The sequence below is a fragment of the Pipistrellus kuhlii genome, unplaced genomic scaffold, assembly GCF_014108245.1.
Source record: "Pipistrellus kuhlii isolate mPipKuh1 unplaced genomic scaffold, mPipKuh1.p scaffold_m20_p_21, whole genome shotgun sequence".
Lineage (NCBI taxonomy): Eukaryota > Metazoa > Chordata > Mammalia > Chiroptera > Vespertilionidae > Pipistrellus > Pipistrellus kuhlii.
In genome coordinates, this window is record NW_023425520.1 from 3,403,458 (window position 1) to 3,427,370 (window position 23,913).

The 23,913-nt window shown below is 38.0% G+C and overlaps 1 protein-coding gene across 4 annotated transcripts in view; it reads left to right on the forward strand.

Annotated features, from left to right (window-relative positions):
- The window catches only part of XPO7 (exportin 7), an 88,212-nt gene that overhangs the window by 30,799 nt on the left and 33,500 nt on the right, over window positions 1-23,913 (forward strand). Inside the window, exons 1-5 of one of the 4 annotated variants that reach the window (XM_036450098.2) lie at window positions 17,891-18,045; window positions 18,576-18,722; window positions 21,549-21,642; window positions 22,211-22,377; window positions 23,464-23,556. In XM_036450098.2, the coding sequence (XP_036305991.1) occupies window positions 18,025-18,045; window positions 18,576-18,722; window positions 21,549-21,642; window positions 22,211-22,377; window positions 23,464-23,556 (522 nt within the window). In that variant the 5' untranslated portion in view covers window positions 17,891-18,024. Of the gene's footprint in view, window positions 1-17,890; window positions 18,046-18,575; window positions 18,723-21,548; window positions 21,643-22,210; window positions 22,378-23,463; window positions 23,557-23,913 lie in introns of those variants that run through there. The other 3 variants (XM_036450100.2, XM_036450099.2, XM_036450101.2) reach the window with 3 other exon arrangements.

Below are 23,913 nucleotides of genomic sequence, written 5' to 3' on the forward strand. Positions count from 1 at the left end.
ATTGGCTGAGAACTTTCTAGAACTGAAGAAAAAAAAAAGTGAATGTAAGTTAAAGTCTACATTTACAAAACAAGATAAATTTTTTTAAATCATCCTGACATATTTATAGTAAACCTACAAATTAGAAAGAAAAATATTACCTGCAAATAAAAAGAACAGTTTTATAGAGACAACAGCAATCTGTGAGCCAAAAGATAGTACAGATAAAAATGAATGTCAACTTAAAACTTGCGCCCACAAAATAATGTTAAGAATTAAAAAAAACTGAGTTTACCACCAACAGATTTTTACTTACAGAACTTCTATAAAAGATATACTTAAAGAAGAAGGAAAATACTCTTAAAAAGTTTGATTATGAGAGAAGTAAAAGTGAGTAATGAAATTGATAAACACAAGTAAATCTAAACAAATGTTCTATAAAATAATAGTAATGTGTAATTCTTAGTCCTAAAAAGACAAAACCAAAATAATCTTATATAATACAACCTGTATCGACCGAACGGCAGAACAATCGGTTGCTATGATGTACACTGACCACCAGGGGGCAGACACTCAATGCAGGAGCTGCCCCCTGGTGGTCAGTGCACTCCCACAGGGGGAGCGCTACTCAGCCAGAAGCGGGGCTCACGCTGGTAGTGCAGCTGTGATGGCAGGAGCCTCTCCTGCCCTGCAACAATACTAAGAACCCCTGAGAGGTCCTGGACTGTGAGAGGGCGCGGGCCAACCTGAGAATACCCCCTCCCCCAGTGCACAAATGTTGTGCACTGGGCCTCTAGGAGAATATAACTGATCAAATTCTTGTTCTAAAGCCATTGTGTTATTCAAGAGGGAGATTTTAAATATTGCCTAACTTTGGGTTTTATTAAGAATGTATCGTAACTAATATTTGGAGGAAAAGTGGAATTCAAAAAGTAACAAAAGCCGAAACCGGTTTGGCTCAGTGGATAGTGTGTCAGCCTGCAGATTGAAGGGTCCCGGGTTCGATTCTGGTCAAGGGCATGTACCAGTAGGGGGTGTGCAAGAGGCAGCTGATCGATGATTCTCATCTATGTTTCTAACTCTCTATCCCTCTCTCTTCCTCTCTGTAAAAATAAAATAAAATAAAATAAAATAAAATAAAATAAAATAAAAAGTGACAAAAAAAGAAAAAAAAGTAAAGGAAAATTTTCATTATTGAATATGATGTCAGTGTTATAATGTCTATGTATTAAATTAGATAATTTTAAGCATTTTATTGCCCTGCCAAGTGGACTAGTGACATGAAAACTAAGATATAAAATGTCTTGTATTATAGAACATCGGTTAGTAAAGCAAAAAACAATAAATAAAAATTGTAGAGAAGAGTAAGACTTTAATGAGGAAATTAGATTTGCTTTTAATAGACTTTTTAATATACTTTTTTATTAAATCTTAACTGTTGAAAGTATTACAAATTGAATTGTTGTTTTACCCCCATTGACCCCTTCCAGCCTGCTTCCACCCCCCACCCCAGGCCTTCAACCCCCTGTTGTCTGTGTCCATGGGTTATGCATATATGCTTACAAGTGCTTTGGTTCATGTCTTCTCATCCACCCATCCTCCTCCCCCTTCCCTCTGAGATTCCACAGTCTGTTCTATGCTTCTCTGTCTCTGGATCTTTTTTGTTGATCAATTTATTTTGTTCATTAGAGTCCACATATGATACTTGCCTTTTTCTGACTGGCTTATTTCACTTAGCATAATACTCTCCAGTTCCCTTCTTGCTGTCTCATTCTCTTACTGATAGGCACATGGGCTGTTTCCAGATCTTAGCTATTGTAAATTGTGCTGCTATGAACATAGAGGTGCGTACATTCTTCTGATAGGTGTTTCAGATGTCTTAGGATAATATATATTTTTTCCTGCTCTAATCTTTACTTCTACTTATTCTGGGCTTTTCTTCTCTTTCTAATTCTTTAAGTTGTAGGGTCAGTTTATTGTTAATATTTCTTGTTTTTTCTAGGTAGAACTGTAGTGCTATAAACTTTCCTCTTAGGACTTCTTTTGCTGTGTTCCAGAGATTTTGTGTTGTTGTGTGTTCATTTTCATTTTTTTCCAGGAAGTTTTTTATTTTCTTTTTTGATCTCATTGGTAACCCATTCATTTTTCAATAACGTGCTATTTAGCCTCCATGTTTTTTAATGTTTTTGAGTGTTTTTACTATAGTTAATTTCTAATTTCATTCCATTGTGACCTGAGAAGATGCTTGATATGATTTCAATCTTGAATTTATGGAGAGTTGTTTTGTGTCCTCACATGTGAGCTATCTTTGAAAATGACCCATATGCACTTGAGGAGAATGTGTATTCTGCAGCTTTGGGGTGAAATGTTCTATAAATGTCCATTAAATTCATTTGATCCAGTGTGTCATTTAGAGTCATTGTTTCCTTGTTAATTTTTTGTCTGGAAGATCTATCCATTGAAGTCAGTGTGATGTTAAAGTTCCCTACTTTGACTATATTGCTGTCGATCTCTCCCTTAAAGTCCTTTAGAAGTTTCTTTTTAATATATATTTAGGTGCTCCTATATTGGGTGCATGTATGTTTAAGGGGGTTATATCCTCTTGTTGAATTGATCCCTTTAGTATTATGTAATAACCTTTGTTGTCTCTTGTGATTGCCTTCATTTTGAAGTATTTCTCCTCCCTCCCCCCGGCCCCATTTTCATTTACCTGGAAAGAATTGTTCCATTCCTTCACTCATCCTGTGTGAATCTTTTGTTCTGAGGTGGGTCTCTTGTAGACAGCATGTAATCAGGTCATGTTTTTGTATCCATTCAGATACCCTGTCTTTTGATTGGAGCATTTAATCCATTTACATTTAAGATTATTATTGATAGGTACTTATTTATTGTCATTTTAATTCTATTTTCTCTCTAGTTCTTCTCATTTACAGTAGCTCCTTTAAGATTTCTTTCAGTGCTGGTGTGGTGGTGATAAACTCCTTTAGCTCCCCCCCACCCCCCGGGAAGCTCTTTATTTCACTATGTATTTTGAATGATACTTTGCTAGATATAGTAATCTTGGTTTCAGATCCTTGTTTTTCATTGCCTTGAATACTTCATGCCATTCCTTTCTGGCCTGTAGAGTTTCTGATGAGAAATCAACTGACAGCCTTATGGGAGCTTTTTTGTAGGTAACAAATTGCTTTTCTCTTGAGGCCTTTAAGATTCTTTCTTTGTCTTTAATTTTTGGCATTTTAATTATGATGTGTCTGGGTGTGGGCCTGTTTGGATTCTTCTTGCTTGGGACTCTCTGCTTCCTGAACTTGTGTGACTTTTTCCTTCACCAGATTAGGGACGTTTTCTGCCATTATTTTTTCAAACACTTTCTATCCCTTGCTCACTTTCTTCTCCGTCTAGCACTTCAATGATGTGAATATTGTTACATTTCATGTTGTCCCACAGCTCCCTTATGCTTTCCTTTGTGTTTTGTTTTTTTCTTTTTGGTTCTCTCGGTGACTTTTTTTTTTCTATACTGTCTTTTAATTCACAAATCCGATCCTCAACTTCCCCTAATCTGCTGTGTATTCCAGTGTCTTCTTTATTAGTGCTATGTTATTCTTTATTTCCATCTGTTCATTTTTCATAGTTACTGTATCTTTTCTCATGCTCTTTAGTATCTTTGCCATCATTATTCTGAACTCTATATCAGTTAAGTTTCTTATCTCCATTTCATTTATCTTTTCTTCCAAAGAATTCTTTTGTTCTTACGTTTGGGTGGGTTTTTTTTTAACTCCCAATTTGGCTGCCTATTTGGGTTTGTGTCTATGTGTTAGGTAGATCTGCTACCACTCCCAGTCTCTAGTCGAGGACAATATCAGATGCTGTTTCTGATTGGCCCTGAGTACCGTTTGGGGCCATCGGCAATCCACAGTTTGTGCCTCTCTCTGCTGTGGCTGCATGGTTGAAAGGACCAAGATGTGCACCAGGGTCTGCTTTTCCTAGCCCCGGGCCCAGAAATGGATCAGGCAAAGACTCAAAGCCTCCAGAGATCACCTTTGCCTGCAGTGTGATTGGTATGATCTGATTGGCCTCAGGCTGTTGACCCCTGGGTGAGGCAACTGCCTTTCCCCCAGGCCAAAAGCACCTGGAGAGCAGATGTCCTCCACAGCGTGAGGGAATGATTCAGCACAGGAAACCAGGGTGGCTGCCCTCTGAGTTCCAACCCCAGAGTCCCCAACCCTGGACTCTCCTCACACACACAGCTCTAAAATCCACTCTGCTCTCCTTCTGTCAGAGCTCAAAATGAATAGAAACACACAAAATTTTGGCCCTTTAAGAAGGTGCCTGCATTTCCAGCAGTCTCCGGCTGGCAGGCAGCAATCCTGCTGCTTTTCATAGCCAGGTGTTATGTGGGCACCTTTCTCAGTTCTGGTGCTCTGGGCTGGGGAGCCCCACTTGAGGTTTAGACCCAGAGTTCTCGGTGGGAACCCCCCAGAGCTGAGATATCCCTCCAGATCTTCAGCTACTGCCTGTGCAAGCACCGCCACCCCTCTCACACCTCTGCACTTCCCACCAGTCTCTGTGCAGTCTCCACTTGATTGTCAGGGTTCTCTCCAGCTAGTCTTCAGGGTGGTTTTTCTGTGTTTTAGTTGTATTTCTAGTTTGGTCCTGTGAGAGTATCAGTGTAGCTTCCACTTACTCCATCACCATTTTTAATCTCTAATATACTTTTTTAAAAATTGCTTTTATACAGAGAGAGAAACATTGATGTGAGAGAGAAACATTGATCAGTTGCCTCCCGTACGTGCCCAGACTGGAAATTGAACCTACAATCTAGATATGTGCCCTGACCGGAAATGAAACCCACACCTTTTTGGTGTACGGGACGATACTCCAAACAACTGAGCCGCCCGGCCAGGGCTATGACATAATTGTTAGCGCAGTTTTAGGTTTATAGAAAAATGGAGTGGAAAGTAGAGTTCTCACATAGCTAGCTCCTTGTTCACAGTTTTCTATGTGATTAACATGTTATTAGCATTGCTATAGTATATTATTAGCATTGTTGTAGTAATATTCAATTGATGAGCAATATTGATACATTGCTATTAATTAAAGTCCACTGTTAGTATTATACAGTCTACAGTATGGGTTTTAACAAATGTATAATGACATGTATCCATCATTACACTATCATACAGACTAGTTTCACTGCCCTAAACATCCCCTGGGTTCAGCCTATTCATTCCTCTCTCTCCTCCCCAAATCCACCCCCCCTCCAAAAAAAAGACACAAAAAACTCTTGGTAACTGAAATGTTTAAAAAAACTGCTCTTTTTATGATTTCTATAGTTTTGCCTTTTGCTGAATGTCATGTAGGTGAAATACAGTATGTAGCCTTTCAGATTGACTTTTTTTTCCCCACTTAGTAATATGGATTTAAGGTTCTTCTGTGTCTGTTGTGGCTTGGTTCATTTCTGTTTATTACTAGACAAGACTCCATTGTCTGAATGTATGTGCCATAGTTTATTTACCCATTCTACTGAAGGACACCTTGGTTGCTTCCAAGTGTCGGCAATTCTGAATAAACTTGTCGTAGACACTCATGTGCAGGCTTTTGTGTAGATGTGTTTCCAGCTCCTTTGAGTAAATACCAAGGACACAATTGCTGGATCATATAGTAAAAGCATATTTCCGTTTTGTAAGAAACTGCCAAACTGTCTTCCAAAGTGGCTGTACTATTTTGCATTCCCATCAGCAATGAATGAAAGTTACTGTTTTTTCACATCCTTGCCAGCATTTGGTGTTTTCAATGTTTGGAATTTTAGCCATTCTGATAAGTGTGTAGTAATATCTTAACTATTGTTTTAATTGCATTTCTTTGCTAATATACATTGTTAAACATCTTTTCTTATGCTTATCTACCATCTGTGCATCTTTGGTGAGGTTTCTGTTCAGATCTTTTGCCAATTTTTTTATTGGGTTGTCAAGTTTTAAGAGTTCTTTGTATATTTTAAATACCAGTCTTTTCTTAGATACATATTTTATAAAATTTTCTCCCAGTCTGTAGCTAGTCTGTATAGTCTCTTTTAAAAAAATGGTTTCTATTTATACATGCAATTCCTATCAGTAGTAAATATTGTAAGAACTAGTAACATATGAAGGCGGGGCAGGAGTGGGGAGGGGACCCTAAGATTCCTAAAGTTCCTTTAATACTTACCAGGCCAGTTGCACTCATTTGCCTAGCCTATTAATAAAACTAAGTATAAGTGCTTTATTTAGTCATTGTAAAACATAATATGATCTTTGTGTAGTGATTCATGGCCTCAGATAATTGGTGATTGTGTTTGATAGCTTTCTTATATGCAAACCAGAGGCCTGGTGCACGAAATTGGTACCTGGGGGGCTCCCCTCAGCCCAGCCTGCACCCTCTCTAATCCAAGACATCCCTCTCACAATCCTGAACCACTGGCTTCTAATTGTCCACCTGCCTACCTGCCTGGTCACCCCTAACTGCCCCACCTCCTTGCTGGCCTGATCACCCCCAATTGCCCCCTCCCTACTAGCCTAGTCGCCCCTAACTATCCCCCCTCCCCCCTCCCGCTAACCTACCTCCCCCCCATCGGCCTAGTTACCCCTCACTGCCCCTCTGCCAGCCTAATCACCCCCAACTTCACCCCCCACACACACAGGCCTGGTCGCCCCTAATTGCCCCCCATCAACACCAGCCTGGTTGCCTCTTACTGTTCTCTTGCCAGCCTGGTCACTCCTTACTGCCCCCCCCTGCTGGCCTTGTTACCCCCAGCTGTCCCTCCTGTCAGCCTGCTATTCAGTCGTTTGGTCATCCCTCACTAACCCCATGCTGGCCTGGTGGTATGCAGCCATCTTGTGTGTGTGTGATGGTCAATTTGCAAATTACCTCTATTATATAGGATCAGTGTTCAAATTTAACATTTTAATATGACTCTGCCCAAAATACCCTCAATACTCTAAAGTTTGAATCTTGTACCAAACTGATATTAAGAACATAAAATTAAGTTGATAAATACATAGTGTCCCAATAGTATCCCTCTGTAGTGTAACTTTAATAGTAAGAACTCAAAAGCAAATAGTTCTTGGAAACCAGGACTAAATGAGGTGAAAGTTTATAGAACTCGCACATTTGGCTCCTTTAATACTTAACCAATAGGCTATCACTTTTTGACCTTTAGAAGGTAATTGTTTGATCATGCTTGCTATGTGGTTAAAATCATTATTAACTTTGTAAGGAAAAAATCTGAGAATAGCAGAAGACAGTATATTCCAATTTAAATTGTTAGAAATGTGACTTAACACTTTTAACAGTAGTATTGAACGATTATAGGATTGTACAGATGTGCTTTTAAAAATAAGGTTTCAGGGCAATGGTAATATAGCATTTTTTTTATTTACACATATGATTGTTTCAAACTGCAAATTTGTGTTCCTAAGTGTCTGCGTGTTGGCTTCCGTTCCTAAGAACTAAAGAACATCAGTTGTCAAAACGAAAGGGCCTACCGAATGCTTAACACACATAGATGGAAATTCCTGCGTGGCCTCCATGGTCTACTCTCTTACTCACCATTTTGCTTTGGTCTTTTAATACTGGCAGCATGACAGAAGTTTCATAAAAGGCATTGCAGAGACAAACGTCTTTTACCAAGAAAGTGAAGGTGACAAAAGCCAACTTTATTGTTTTTTAGTTTTTCTAGATGAAACTCCATAGGGTACAAAAATATTATGCCTAGCCGAAACCAGTTGGCTCAGTGGATAGAGCTGCGTGCTGAAGGGTCCCGGGTGCAATACCGATCAAGGGCGTGTACCTTGGTTGCAGGCACATCCCCAGTGGGGGGTGTGCAGGAGGCCGCTGATCTATGTTTCTCTCTCATCGATGTTTCTAACTTTCTATCCCTCTCCCTTCCTCTCTAAAAAATCAACAAAATATATTTTTTTAAAAATGTTATGCCTGAAGCTTATTACAACCTTTAAGTGCAGTATTTATTTCAAAGTCATCCTTTAATGTTGCACAACCGTCTTTATCCTTAGAATGTTAGTTTTAAATGATTATGCAGATCTATAAAAAAACAAAAAAAACTTTACAAAGTTTAAGGGCGAGCGGTTACATTGTTAGTTGAGAGCTTTTCTGTGAACTCCAGTATGGATTAAGGTGAAAACTTATTAACATGAGAACTCTCAGCCAGGGATTCTGCCCTGCATGGCATCCGGCATCTTGGTGATGCCTTTCGGCACGTGAGCTGCCCCTCGGGCCACTTTGCTCCGAAGGGGCCTGGCTCCTCTGGATGAGCAGACACAGTTGTCACCACCCTCCCAGGGCTCCCTTGCTGTCCCTCTCCTGTTGTGTAGTTCTTTCCTGGTTCCATGCTTACCTTTTTATGAGATTGCTTCTATTTCGGGGTGAAGTACGGGTTTAGATTCCGTGGCCTTCCATGCCTGAAATAGCGTGGTTTTCTGCCTTCACACTTGATTAGTTCTTGGCCTGCCTATAGTATTTATTCTATGGTGATCATTTTCCTTCAGAATCTTCAGACATTGATTGTTGTGTTGGCTTATTTTCAGTGTCACTTATGTGTTGTCCATAGCCATCTGATAACTCATCATTTGTGTGTTACCTGGCTTGGATTTTATTTTATTTTTTGTCCCACTACAGCTTATAGAATCTTTTTGTCTCTCAGATTTGTGAGGTTTCACAGTAAGAGCCTGGGTGTGACTTGATTTTCATCTGTTGTGCTAAAAGCATTTTTTATTTTGTCTCTTCTATTGTATTTTTAATTTCTGAGATCTCTTATGTTTTTTTAAATGTGTATGTTGTTATTGTTATGTTTTTTTTTTTTTTTTTTTCGATGCTTGTTATTCTATAGTTGTAATATGTTTTCTTATCTTTCGGTGAGGTTAATATTTTTTCCCCCCAAGTTTCCTTCTCTCTGTAGTTTCTCTTTGCTCCTGGAGGTTGCTTTTGGTGTGTTTGTTTAGATTCAAATTGTTAAAAGATAAACTAAAGCATATTTAATTTTTTTTTATTTGAGCAAATATCTATTTCGGTTGGGCAGCATCCAGTCTAGCAGATAGAAAGCTCTGCAGAGCTATGTAAAATGAAAGACTTACAGACAGAAGAGCAGGAATAAGGAAGTCATAATAGGCAAAAAGGAAGGTTGGTTAGTGTCAAGTTACTTTCCTGATTGACTTGTTTGTGATTCCATTTCTGGGAGAGCTGAAACCAATTGTGTCAGTTTGGTGACATGGGGCTTGGCATAAGCAATTTCATTTTGGGTCTGTTGTCTTGTTTTTAACACTATCTTCCATATGAAAGGCTTCAGATTTCTGGTAATCCTTGATTATTTGCTTAAAATCAAATTAAGCAAATAATTAAGAGACTACAAAGCTGATTGGAAACTTTTTTTTTAAAATATATTTTATTGATTTTTTTACAGAGAGGAAGAGAGAGGGATAGAGAGTTGAATCATCAATCAGCTGCCTCTTGCACACCCCCTACTGGGGATGTGCCCGCAACCAAGGTACATGCCCTTGACTGGAATCGAACCCGGGACCTTTAAGTCCGCAGGCCAATGCTCTATCCACTGAGCCAAACCGGTTTCGGCCTGATTGGAAACTCTTAAGTCTGGGGGTGAGACTTGTCTGTTTGAGACATCAAGCAGACAAGTAGGGTAATTGGACTGTGCCATTTATTAGGTAACCCCTTTATTAGTGCATCTTTTTTAGGTGTTTCCTTTATGACTAATGAGACTCTCGGGAAAATCTTCTAAACTCCTGTCTAGATAATAGTCTACACAGGCATTTCTGGGCGGAAAGTAGAGTAAAGAGGGACTCAGCGCCATGGGATGCACATGTGGCCACTTAACCAACCTGTTAGCTTACATGATGTCCCCATCGTGAAGTGTGCTTTCGAATGCCGTGGTGAATCCCAGGCCAGAGAAGGTGGGACAGCCATTCAGGGGCGCAGAGTAAAGGAAGATATCTGACTTCTCAAAAAGTCTGTAAAGGAAGATATCTGACTTCTCAATACTCTCACCCTGTTTTTCTTTAGTTTGGTCACCCCACTTCACCTTAACACCTGAGCATGGTGTGAAAATCAGGGTGATTTTCCCCACCATCGGCAAGGGATTTGGGTTTCTTGAGTCAGTTACTACTGATTTTTCTGGATTCTAAAATTTTGTTACTATTGACCCCTCTCCCGTCTTAATACTTGTGGGTTTATGACTTTTCAAGAAATTCCTTCAGTGTTGTTTCAGTTAAGTTTGGGAGGCAACAAAATCAGATGTGTGGTCAGTGTGTCATTTTAACACAAAGTTTTTTTAGAAGCTTGTTAAGAGTTAGACTCATCTGTTTTTGCAAAACATCTTTATGCAGCTCCTACTGTGTGCCAGACAGCATAGCATACTTTTGTTCTTTACGTGTATGTGTGCATTAGTGCTCATGGCCTAAAATCACAATACCTGATCAACATAAGTGGCAATTTAAGCAAACATTTGAGTCAGTTGTGCAAGAATTTGAGTATTATGGCCCTAACTGGTATGCTCAGTGGTTAGAGCATCAATGTTCGATTCCCGGTCAGGGGCACATACCTGGGTGGGTTGCAGGTTCAATCTCTGGCCCAGTTGAGGTGAATATGGGAAGTAACCAATCAATGTATCTCTCTCAACATCAGTGTTTCTCTCTCTCTCTCTCTCCCCCCTTTCACTTTCTTAAAAAAAAAAAAATCAGTGGAAAATAATATCATTGGGTAATAACTGACCAAAAGTAACAAAGAATTTTAGTATTATGGACATTAATATGAAAGTTATATAAGTTAATAAATACCTGTTTGAACAAATGCCTGTAACAGTGGCAATATAATTAAGTTCTGTGGGGAAATATGTACTAAATATCACCCAGTGATGCCATAAATATAGTTGATGATGATTATTATTATTATTATTATTGGTGTTTGTGTTCTATAAAGTTGTCAAGGAATACTGAATTAGCAAATACTGAGCCATTGCCTAGACTGAGGATATACAGGGTTAGGTTCCTGCCAACCTCTGGTCATAACATTTTCATCAACCAAACTACAACCTTGTTTTACTTGTGTTTCTGTGTAGACAGCTTATTTAATATGCCTGAATGAAGCTTATCTAATGTATTTCCACACAGCCTTCTTGCTACTCGGAACACTAGAGAGCACTTCAGCACCATGCTTGGAGGCTGTTTTAAACAGTGAAATTGGCAACAGAAAGCACAAAATTATAAAAGCATGGCACTAAATAAAACACAAAGAGCACTTAGATGGAATGGTATGAGGCCTGAAATGAGAGAGAGTGGGTGGGTCAGGCTCCACGCTTTTCACCCTTCTGTGCAGGTCCACAAATGACCACAAAATTGCTGCAAGTATTGGCTTTAGGGTTTCAAATAAATTTTAGCAAGTAGGTAAATTTACAGATAAGGAATTCTCGAAGAGTAAGGATCAATTGTATATTGTATCCCCAACCCTCTAGCCTTACACGAAAAGGCATTTATAACCCCTCTAGAAGAAACTGCAGATTTTTATACGCATTTATGTTCTCCGGTTTTTAGTAGCCAATGTAATCGATAACAGCCAGTAATAAAGTCAGTAATTAACACTTTACATACATTGCTTCATTGACTTTTCCAACCTTGTGAAGTAGATGTTATTTCTATTTAAAAGAAATGAACGCTAGGTTGAAAGATGAGTAATTAATCATATTTCCACAGCTAGTAAGTAGAGGAGTTAGGGATTTGTCTGACAGCTAAGGTCTTAACTATTAGACTGTACTGACCCCCGCTCCAAAGGGATCCTGTTGCCGCTGCTGGGTCACTAAAGTTGTGGGTAGGCTGCTATGCTACTGACTTATTTAAGTGTAATTCTCTCTCTCTTAAAAAACCCTATTGTTTTCATCATTATTTTAATTTTAATTTTGCTTGTCTTTAAATCTGATTTACTTATATAATTAAAGTAGAACAAACAGTATATTGCAATTATAGCATTGTAGAATTGGGAGTGTCTTTTAAAAATATAATAATACCCATTTATTTTACACATGAGAACTGAAGCTCAAGGAAATTGACTTACCCAAAGTCACCCAGTTCATTACTAAAACCAGTATCCAATTGCTTAATTCTCCATCTAATTCTTTTCTCTGCTTAAATTTTATGTGGCCTCTTGTACTCAAAACTTCACATTTGGCACAAAGTTAAGTATCCAAAGTTAAGCCAAAGTCTGCTGTACTGCCATATCCATATGCTCACTATTTAACTTTGCTTCCCAGAGAGAACCACCGGTATGAGACAAAATTCCATTCAAGCGAGAAAACTCAGATTCTGTCTGCAGTGTCCAGGTGCTGAGGGCCTGTGGTGACACAGAGCAGCCTGCCCAGAGCACTGCCTCTTTAGTGTCTTCTGATTAGTGACACTTGAAAATGCGGGTCCAGTATTATAAGATCTTCTCATTTTTAATGGGAAGCTAGAAAACCAGGTGTTATTATGAAATATTGGTAATTGTGTTAAACTTTAAAACCAAAGTTTTAAACCAGATGAAAAACCAGAAACATGGGCCAGTTTGAGGCCACCAGTTTGACACCAGTGCTTCAGAAAATTCAGCTTACACTGCAGCTTGTATTTCTCTGCACGTTAGTGACTGAGAGAAGGGACCAAACCCGGTTTCTAGAGACATGTTAAGTGAAACTGTTGAATTAAATTTATAAGTCAATAAACCACTAAGTGATCAGGCATAGTCAGTCTGGCAGTTTGTAATGTTTACATGTGTTTTGGTTACCTATTAACCACGATGCAAAATCATGTGTTTATTACAAATTAGAATTGATTAGTAGTTTGAAGTGTAAATTTTGCAGTCTCATATGTTCGCAGGCTTGCCATCCTTATCTAATGCATGCACGGCTCTTGCGTGGAACTATCACTTGCCAAAAATATGTGTTTTATCTTGTTTTACAGCAATACGCATTACACAGCATCTGCAACCAAAAAGTTTTACCCTCTTAGTACTCTCAGAAACAGAATGTCCTTAAATGCATCCAAAAGTCCTACCTTATTTATTTACTGAGAAAATAATGGGACTTGTGTTTCTAAACATTCTAAATCTAAAGAGCAGTTGTTGGTTATTGGTGAACTTCTTTTCCATAGTATCAGAAAGAATAGATGAGAGTAAATGACTGGGGAATGTAGGGGAAATTTGTGGCATTCATTCATCCATCTGTTTTTAAAGCTTCTTACTGAAATATAATATACAGAAAAATGCACTAGTTATAAATGTGCCTTGAAAGCAGCACGCAGATTTAAAAAATTAAATATTGCCCTAGCTGGTTTGGCTCAGTGGATAGAGCATCAGCCTGGGGACTGAAGGGTCCTGGGTTCCATTCCAGTCAAGGGCACATGTGTGAGTTGTGGGCTTGATCCCCAGTAAAAGGAGGGTTGGCCTGACGGAGGCAGCCGATCAGTGATTCTCGTCACTGATATTTCTATCTCCCTCCCTTTCCCTTCCTCTCTGAAATCAATAAAGATATATATTTTTTAATGAAATATTTTTTTTATAGTACTATAATGGCTTTCTGTTTGAGAACTGTTACATTTAGTGCTGCCATGAACATTCTTGTACATGTTTTTTGGTGAATTTAGCACATTCATCTACCAGGTGTGTAACTGGGAGTGGAATGCCTGGGTCGTAGGGTATCCATATGTTTAGCTTTCATAGGTGGCTGCCAGTTTTCTAGTGTGTTTGAACCAACTCAGACTCCATTAGTAGTGTATGAATTCCAGTTTCTTATCCACTTGATCTGGGCATTTTTATTTTAGTCATTCTAAGGACTATCTCATTGTGGTTTGAGTTTCCATTTCCTGGTGATAGTTGAGCTGAAACACCTTTCATTTGTTGGCCAATCAGATGTTCTCTTGCAAAGTTTAGATTCAAGTCTTGTACACTGGCTTTGTAAACTTTTTTCTTTAATTTTTAAAAATAAACAGTTTGTGTATGTAAACATTCTCATTCAGAGATTCCCACAGCAGTAATATCCTAGAGATCTGCTATATATGTATAAAACCAAAATAGCTTTGACCTATAAGATTGCTGTCTAGATTACTTGGTAAACAAGAGAAAACTTTGCATGAAATGTTCTTTTCAGACCCTTAAAACTGTCAACATTTATTAATGGTAAGAAAGAACAAAGTAAATGGTAATAAACAGACATTTTTTTTTCTTTTTTTTTTCTGGGAGACATTTTTTTAAAAATTTAGCCTTTTGCCTTTTTGGTTTTATGAATTCTGATTGGAAACAGAATCAGCTGTTAATTAGTAATATGTTACTAAGAGCTACTTTAGAAGAATGTAATTTAAATTTGCTCAGTCTATAGACAGTTGTTGGGTGTGTTTTTTCCTGCTTATAAGTAGTATAGGGTTGTGATAAAAAATTACAGAAATATATATATTATAACATAGAAATTAAGTTTCCCAGAATCTCACCTCCAGAGATAATTGTTTGGTTTGTATTCATCCACATTTTCATCCATGAATTTGATATATGTTAGCATATACTGTTTTGATATATGTTAGCATATACTCAACATACTGTTTTGCCACTTTTTTATTTTTATTTATTTATTTATTAATATATTTTATTGATTTTTTTACAGAGAGAAAGGGAGAGAGATAGAGAGCTAGAAAAGTCGATGAGAGAGAAACATCGACCAGCTGCCTCTTGCACACCCCCTACTGGGGATGTGCCCGCAACCAACATACATGCCCTTGACCGGAATCGAACCTGGGACCTTTCAGTCCGCAGACTGAGGCTCTACCACTGACCCAAACCGGTTTCGGCCATGCTTCATTTTCTGACATGTTCAGTATACATCTTTTAATTTATTTACCACAGTGTTCTCTAGAACACAAAAATTCCAACTAAAGATCTAAATTGATGGAGTTTATAAACAGGTTGAAAATGGCTTGATTTTATCTCCCAGCAATTCTTTTTATACTTAAGGCATCCTAATCATGAAATTCAGCTATTAGATTGGAAATTCTACTCTGTTCTCTTCCTGAGAACTGCTCTGGGTTGAGCCTGCCTTTACCCTTTGTGGCTTCTGATCATTCCAGGTGGTTCCCACAGATGTGCCCTCAGAGCACCTGCACAGCGCACAGCCACCCAAGGATTGTGCTTGTTTTCTCGTTCAGTGGTTGGCATTTGTGGGAATGTCATCAAATCCTTTTTCAGCCGAAACCTGTTTGGCTCAGTGGATAGAGCATCTGTCTGCGGACTGAAGGGTCCCAGGTTCACTTCCGGTCAAGGGCATATACATTGGTTGCGGGCGCATCCCCAGTAGGGGGTGGGCAGGAGGCAGCTGGTCGAAATTTCTTTCTCATTGACGTTTCTAACTGTCTATCCATCTCCCTTCCTCTCTGTAAAAAATCAATAAAATATATATATATATTTTAAATCCTTTTTCAAAGAGAGTAGCCTAGTCTCCTGTAAACTCCAAGTGGATATTTTTTAATGAAGTGAGACTAATTTAAAAATATATACTGTTAGGCTTTTTTTAAAAGCATGTTTTACGAATTAATAAAAATAAATTCCAAGGTATTCTACTTTGTGGGATAGTATATAGCACCTAATATACAAACAAATTTTCATTTTCTTCTAATCTTCAGATAAATCATTATATTCTGAGGTTCATAGTCTGAACTGGTAGCACCTTATATTGAAAAGAGAATAATTGAGCTATATTTTCTCTATCCAGGTGTAAAAGACTGTATTAAAAATAATGTTTCTAAACATTGAAGAAAATACATTCTCTTAATACCTTCGCTGTAACTTGCTGGTGAAATCGTGTGATCTAGGCTTGGGGGTTTGATCGCCTTGCGTTTTTCCTGAAACAATACTTTGTCAGTGGAAGATTGCCTTCCAGTTCTGCTAAGTATTTCGCCCCAACCCAACGGGCTTTTCTGTTGCAGTGGGACTAGATGGAAGCTTCTCTGTGGATTACAGGTTTGGCCATCTCAGGAACAGAAAATAGGCATTTTTCTCTGGGGCTTATGTGTGACTGAACTGGCATCATGTGGTAGCCATCCTTAAGAAGAAATGGTGGATGGGGAGGAGGTTTCATAAAGGTATGACCAAGCAAAAGGGGAAGCTTCTGGGTTGTATTGTTGCTACCCTAAATGTAAGGTACTAGTCTTAATAGCCAGTCAAATAAGATAAATTATTTTATTCTGTGTCCAGAAAAAGGTCATTCAGAATAATCTATTAGATTTACTTTGGGAACATGAGGATCCAAAACAAAATAATGTAAGTGTCTCAGCCCCTCTCCTTCCATGGGTAGTACGGGCAAATATGGTGACTCTCAACCCTGTGGATTTAGATGTTTCTAGTAATTGTTTGGGAAAACAAAATTGTTTTCTATTTGTTCTTCTGGAAACAAAGAAGTAGAAGCTCTAGTGTTCCAAACTGTTTGTGTAAATAGTCAAATTTCTTTTTGTTTTTTAAACATTCTTGTTTCCTGCGCTGAAAACTCATTACCCGACTTAGCCTGCAGTATGCTTTTTCTCTGCTAAATTAAAGCAAAACAACAACAAGATGCCCACCATAGCCTGCTTGTCTGTTCTTAGCAGCACGGAACTACTGGTGACAGATGCTTAGCCGTTGTGTGAACAACTTTGTTGTAATGAACATAAACAAGAGTTGCATTGGAGGTGCCACCAGGAATTGATTATCCGACTATAAGGATATCATTATACCTTAAGCAGCAGGACTGTTAGGGAAGCTGCTCAGGGTGTGGTGACTATGGAGGTTTTGAGGCTGCTGCTAATACCCAATACCAGATTTTACAGCTATCTTCCCATTTCGTTAAAATAGTTCTTCCCATTTAGTTAAAATAATGTGTTCCCTTTCTTTTAAGCGAACCGTTTTAAAGGTGGAGGGAGGAAAAACTTACCTGGTAGGTTGAAACAAAAACTTTGTGAGGGAGATTTAATCCCTTGCTTAGATGTGGGAATTTGTAATTTAACTAATTTATTTGTTGATGGGGTCTTGAACCAATATTGGCAAGCAGATCACTGAGTTTCATATGTGTGTTATGGAATATTTGTAATTAATTTTTTGTGTTTATAAACTATATGAAAAAGATCCAGATACTACTTACAGAGCTTTATTCCTTGAGATCTTTACAAGCACAGTTTTTTTAGGTATTAAGTGTAAGTCAGGGAGGAACCAGTTAAACACAGGCCTAGTCAGAGCTGAGATATTGTGAAGGGTAGCTGGTTTGTTTTGTTGTTTTGCTGTGTTCTGCAGTGAGACTGGTGGTGATCTTGGAGTGTCAGTATTTGTCTTTCTGGTTTTCCTTAGGTTAATGTTTGAAATTTATTAATCACTTTGAGTAAAATAGGTATCCTTCCCTAAGAGCTGTCCTGCCTAATGAGAAAACTGTGATTTATAGTCACAGCCTCGTGAAATAGCATGGTAATAAAAGTCTTGGGCAGACTGTGGCTGTGCAATATTATTTTAGGCTGTTCACCCAGGTTAGTTTTTTTTTTTAATATTTTTTTTTTCTTATCAGAATTGTCAATTCTCGTAGTAGGGTTCTTTGAACTGTTTAAACCACATTTTGCTTGCTACTGTAGAAAATAGGCATAGATTCCTTTTTAAAGTCCAAACCATTCCTTTAAACACTAACAGATGTTTTTGCCTCCTCCCATTCACCATTTCTAGTTAGGGCAGGGTGATATTAAGTCAACTCTTACTAGTTCTTTCCTCTGCTTTTTAACACCGCATTAAGTGGAAGTAGATTTGAGGCCCTCTGGAGTTTGACCAAAGCACACGCCCATCCCCTTCCTGCTTATTTGGAACTGGTTCAAGATTTGGAGAGAAGGGTTTATTTGAGGGTGTTTCCCTTGTCTTATCTCTGCGTGAGCATATGCTACGGTTGAATTTATTTTGACCCTGCCATTTAAATTTGGAACGGAAGCAAGAGTTTAAAGTACAGCAGACAAGACTCCTGCCTCCGGAACTTTAGCCATGAGGGACCCAGGGAGGAAGGTGCGTATGTACATACATTCTGAAGTTTTCTTAGGGAGGTTGGTATCTGTATGCATGCACATCATTGTAAGCTAATAATTACTTGGCAAAGGGAAAATATGTAAAACCGTGTAAAGATATATGTGACATTTATAGTATGTGTTTATGTGCTTCATTTTACAGCAGTGACTAGTATTCAAAATTTTGGCAAACAAATAAATTCTGAATTTTTATTTGAAAGCTTTTGGGTAAAGCTTAGGAGAATGGGTATTTTCAAGGAAAAAAGGTATCATTTGTGATTGATTTTTAACGGAGTAACTGAAAAAATATGTAGATTGATTAGATAGTCTATCATTTTGTCTTCTAAAACATCAAATAAAGAGCTATAAATTATATATATATTTAGATAAAGGTCACTCGGCTTCTCCTCAGAGTTGAGAAGCAAGTCTCTCTTCATTGATTATTATTAATTTTTGTCCAGTAATTTCAAGCACGGTTTCTTGCTTATGTAGTAGGCTGTACTGATTTCTTTCTTGACTGATCTCTTCCAGAGCCTGGCCCAGTTAGAGAATCTGTGCAAACAGCTGTATGAAACCACAGACACAACCACTCGGCTCCAGGCAGAGAAAGCCTTGGTTGAATTCACCAACAGCCCCGACTGCCTGAGCAAGTGCCAGCTACTCCTCGAAAGAGGAAGTGTACGTAAGATTCGAAAAATCCTAAAGGATAACATGTTTAAGAAAATGTATTCTTGTTTAGGGGTAGACTGGGATTCTTCTACGTAGGTGCCTTTGCCCTCGTAATTTTCCTTTTAAAAAGCACCATACCTGCCAGGTTAGCCAAAAAGAAAAAAAGAAGGAAGGCTTTAGCCTCTTCAGTACAATCTCATTGAACACACCAAACAAATATATTTTTTATGTTGTCTAGTTTCTGGGACTCCTTTTCTGTTGTTTATTCTTACCGTATTTTTCGGACCATAAGACGCTCCGGACCATAAGACGCACCAGTTTTTAGAGAAGGGAAATGAAGAAAAAAAGATTCGGAAACAAATAATGTCCTAAAATATTTTATGTGCATTAAAACCCAACATTACAGTCATAAACACATGTAATCAACCCTGTAAAGTAAACAGCAGCATTTAGAACCATTTTAGAGCCGGGCAAGCACACACAGACCACACAGAGCCGGGCAAGTAAAAAAACTTTTTTTTTAAAGTATATGTGTAGGCTATATTTGGACCATAAGACGCAGGGACCTTTTCCCCCCACTTCTGGGGGGGAAAAAAGTGCGTCTTATGGTCCGAAAAATACGGTAATTACTACCTCCTTGCAAAGAAGAAAGGGCTGTATATAAATGACTTCTTATCCACAAAGTCCAGGTCACCTTCCACGTTCCCCAGCCTTCTCTATCTTTCCTCCTCTGTGCTACAGCTGCTGCCTCTTGCCTTAGAAATATAGGGGAAATGGTCTTGACAATGAAAAGTATTGGAAGTTACAATTTTAAAAATGGAATTAGAACCTCTTCTAGCCGAAACCAGTTTGGCTCAATGGATAGAGCGTCGGCGTGGGGACTGAAAGGTCCCGGGTTCGATTCCGGTCAAGGGCATGTACCTTGGTTTCGAACATATTCCCAGTAGGAGGTGTGCAAGAGGCAGCTGATCGATGACTCTCTCTCATCGATGTTTCTAACTATCTCTCTCCCTTCCTCTCTGTACAAAATCAATAAAATATATATATATTTTTTTAAAAAGAACCTCTTCTAGCTCAAAATAGCAGTGCAGTGATCAAAATAATACTTTTAATGAGACACAGTTTGATAAATATTTTTGGCAAGATGAGGGTCTGAGGAAGGGTAAAAATCCAACCATCATGAAAGGGCACTGAGCGAGTAGAAGCCCAACCAGACTAGTGGCTAGTACTGTACTTAAGACTGAAAGGAAATGTGAAAGGAATGAAAGAAACTAATTTGTTGAGAGCGTAGAATCCTGGGTGGCTCCATTTTTACATTTCCATTAGTAGAGTTACAGTATTATTCAGTAAACAGAACAAATTACAGTCTAAAAAGTATCCTTTCATAGTTGGAGAAGCTAACTCTTTCTGCAAGTATCCAAAGGGTACGGAGTCATGGTCAGAGATTGCATGGTGCTCTGTTCTGTTTTCATGTGTAGTGTTTTATATATTTCCGTTCAGTCACTTGACCTTGGGATTGATCCACTGAGATTTGTTCTATGGAAGATGCACAACTAGCTTTTCCTCTTGACTCCCTCTGACACTGTGCTAACTGAGACGCTCCTACTGACAGTGAGCAGGCTGCAGTACGAGCAATACCTCCGCAGAGTGGGCTCTTCCCTGTTCATCTCTGTTGACTTCTTAGTGACCTTACAGATTTATTGCAATTATGTGTGGAGACCACTTGCGTGTTTTGTAGTGTATAGTTACACACCATGTTACAGCAGCCTCTCTTACGTTATTAGTGATTTGACACACCCACTCTAATCAGCTTAAAACATATTCAGGGGTGTTGAATAAAAGTCATATGTCTAAGTCATTTTTATAGATTTTTTTCTTAAGCTTAAATTTTTTTTATAACGTGGTATAATGTAATGCCTGTAGGTAGCCTACTGTCTTAAGGACTTTTAATTTTACAGACAATTATCCTTGATCCTTGATAAAATTATTTTAATGCTTCTAAGTCTGTCTCTGTTTATGACATTATGTAATACAGTCACATGGAGGGATTCGCACATGGCTCCTTCTTGCACATTATGATCAGATAGATAATTCTGATTCAGTATAAGGTTAAAATTCATTAAAAATCCACACTTGAGAATATGATAATGCTACTCCATTTCTGTGGCCATAATTTCTCTTTCTCATAAATAATTGTTATGAATTTACTTTAAAACTAACATATTCTCCAAAACTGTAGCTGATAGATAGCTGTGCTAGTGAAAAGACATACTAGTAATTTTGGGGTTAACTGTACAGCATAATGTAGATATTGGAGTATTGGAGATAATTAGATTCAGTTTGATCAGGCCTTTTATTTGATCTTCCTTCTAATACTTCTTTCTTTCTACCATACTAAAGGAATATTTTGAGGTGACTTTGGGAATATTTTTTAGGTGAAACTTTTTGTATTTTAACAAGGCTTTTGATGGGAGAAGAGTTCTTGGTTTAAATGAAAAGAGATTTGTCTTCTGAAAACCTTAATTCCTTTCCGAAAAGTTTCCTCTTCCCCTGTGCTCCCCTGAAGTAATGGGAATATTGGGTTCAGTTTGATCAGGCCATTTACTTGTTCTTGTCCCTTGCTCATGACTGAAATCAGCCAAATTGAGCACAGGCTACTATATTGGCCTCTTTTTCTTAGAATGATAGACACTCTAAAATCTAGAAGATTTAATGTAGCAAAACAATTTTTTTCTTGAATCTGAGCAGGTATCTCCAAATGAAAAAATCTTATGACTGGCTAATTCAATAAAATGTAATTGTACATTTGCCCCTACCCATCCCCTCTTTTCACAGTCATCCTACTCCCAGTTACTGGCAGCTACATGCCTTACGAAGCTTGTATCACGCACAAACAACCCTCTACCATTGGAGCAACGGATAGATATTCGTAAGTAGAGAATTGTCTATTCTTCCTTAAAGAAATTAGTTTGCTTAGTATCATGCTGGTGGTAATAGTTAAATTGATATTGCTTGTTTGCTAATGTCCTGAAATTGCTAAGCATACAGAATATCTGGAATCTAGGTCTTCTTCTCCCCCCGCCCCCCCAGAATATTGAGCTTATGAAAATGAAGAGGGCCCAGAATAATTACTTCTAGATAAGCCTAAGTAACCCTTCTAGTTGTCAGAAGGTTTCTTTAATTCAGCCTTTACTGCCATTAATAACTAAGAAAAACATTGTTAAAGATTTTAAATTCTGTGCAGACTGTGATTTAACCATCTAGGAATAGATTCAAGCTGCTATACTTCGGGTTCTTCATTGTGACAAGTATAACATTCTCATTTAGAAAGCCTTATAACCTTCCACTCAAAGTCCCATTTCTCAGTAGCATGAAAGCATAAGGGAATTTAGAGTCAATAGCATAATTTTGCCATTTCTTGGACATTTAGTACATTTAAAAATATATGCCCTTCCCTGGCAGAGCTTTATGTCATGTGGATTGTTTTTGCTTTAAAGGGAACTATGTGCTCAACTACCTTGCCACTCGGCCAAAGTTGGCTACTTTCGTGACACAAGCACTTATTCAGTTGTATGCCAGAATCACAAAGCTGGGCTGGTTTGACTGTCAGAAGGATGACTATGTCTTCAGAAATGCAATCACAGACGTCACAAGGTTTTTACAGGTATGATGTGTATATTTAATGTTAATGTAATAAGAATGGGAGAAGCAACATGCATATATTTATATATAGTTCTACTCTCTAGAAAGTACACACAATAGAATTATTTGATCTATACTTGTCTGTGTCTTTTTTACCCTTAATGTGTCTTGGCTTTGTATGTTTACATCAGAACCAACAAACGCTCCTTCATTCTTTCTAATGTCTACATACTATTCTGATCTAAAATACCATACTTTAATTAGCTGATCTTTTAGGGGTAGGCATTAAGTTTGCTTCTATATTTGACTGTTAAATAGTCACTCAGTGACTATCCAAATAGGTAGGTAAGGAAGTAGGTAGGCAGATAGATAGATAGATAGATAGATAGATAGATAGATAGGTAGGTAGATCTACATATATATCTAGTCATACTTTGAATAAGTGTAAATGGATTATTGGCATTATTCAAGCAAAAGGATATGTGTATTTTGGCTTAAAAGATATTTCCAAATCACCCCCCAAAAAAGTTCCTTCCTCCAACAATTAGAAGGTGCCTATTTCCCTGTGCCTCCACCCTGAAAGCTCAACTTAATTAAATAGGTAAAAAGAATTGTTATCTCAGCATTTGAGTTATGAATGGGATGGAACAATTTCTCATAGGTTAATTTACTACTTAATTTTTGTTTTTCTATGAACTTCCTGCTTATATCTTATGTACATTTTTAAGTCGGCTTCTTTGCCTTTTTGTTGTTGTTGTTGTTGTTGTTGTTGTATACAGATTCTTTGAAAGTTGTTACACATTCATTTGTAATTCATCTTAAGTGTGTTTTGCCACTTTCTCTTTTTATAATGTGCATGGTATAATGCTTATGGTTATTTTTAAATATGAAAGGTTTCAATTTTGATGAAGTCAGATTCAGCCGTCTTCCTTATGGCAGTTAGGTTTTATGTCCTGCAAAGCAGCAGTTTTGAACTACAGTTCCTTACTACCTTGTCTAGGCAGTTTTAATAGCAACCCATGATTCTGTCATTTCCAAAGTGTGACTGCATCTCCAGTGCTGAAATCCAGCTGCACACACCAACTCTTCTTTTTTTTTTTTAAACCAGGATAGTGTTGAATACTGCATCATTGGCGTCACAATTTTATCTCAGCTAACCAATGAAATTAATCAAGTAAGTGCTACAGCCTTCCTCATTGAAGTAAGTGCCATATTTTTCTTAGTCTTGGTGTTTTCTGCTCTGTGTGGGATGATCGTTTTTGGCAGTTGTGTGCTTTCGCGGTAAGTGATTAATGCTCTTTTGAAACAAAATAATTGCATTGGGTTTTCCTCTGTCAGTACAGCCTATCTCACTCTTTTTGACTTGGTCCCCTTCTGTCCCCAGAATATTTTATCTCCATCTCAGCTTTCCTCACTGGTATTAATGTTCACTATTAGAGATACGAGCAATGGTCCTAAGTCAAAGCTTAATGAAATAATTTATTTGTTAATAAAAAAAGAATGAGTTTTTAAAAAGGAATTACAAAAGTGGAACCAGCATCATTTCTGTGCCCCTTCT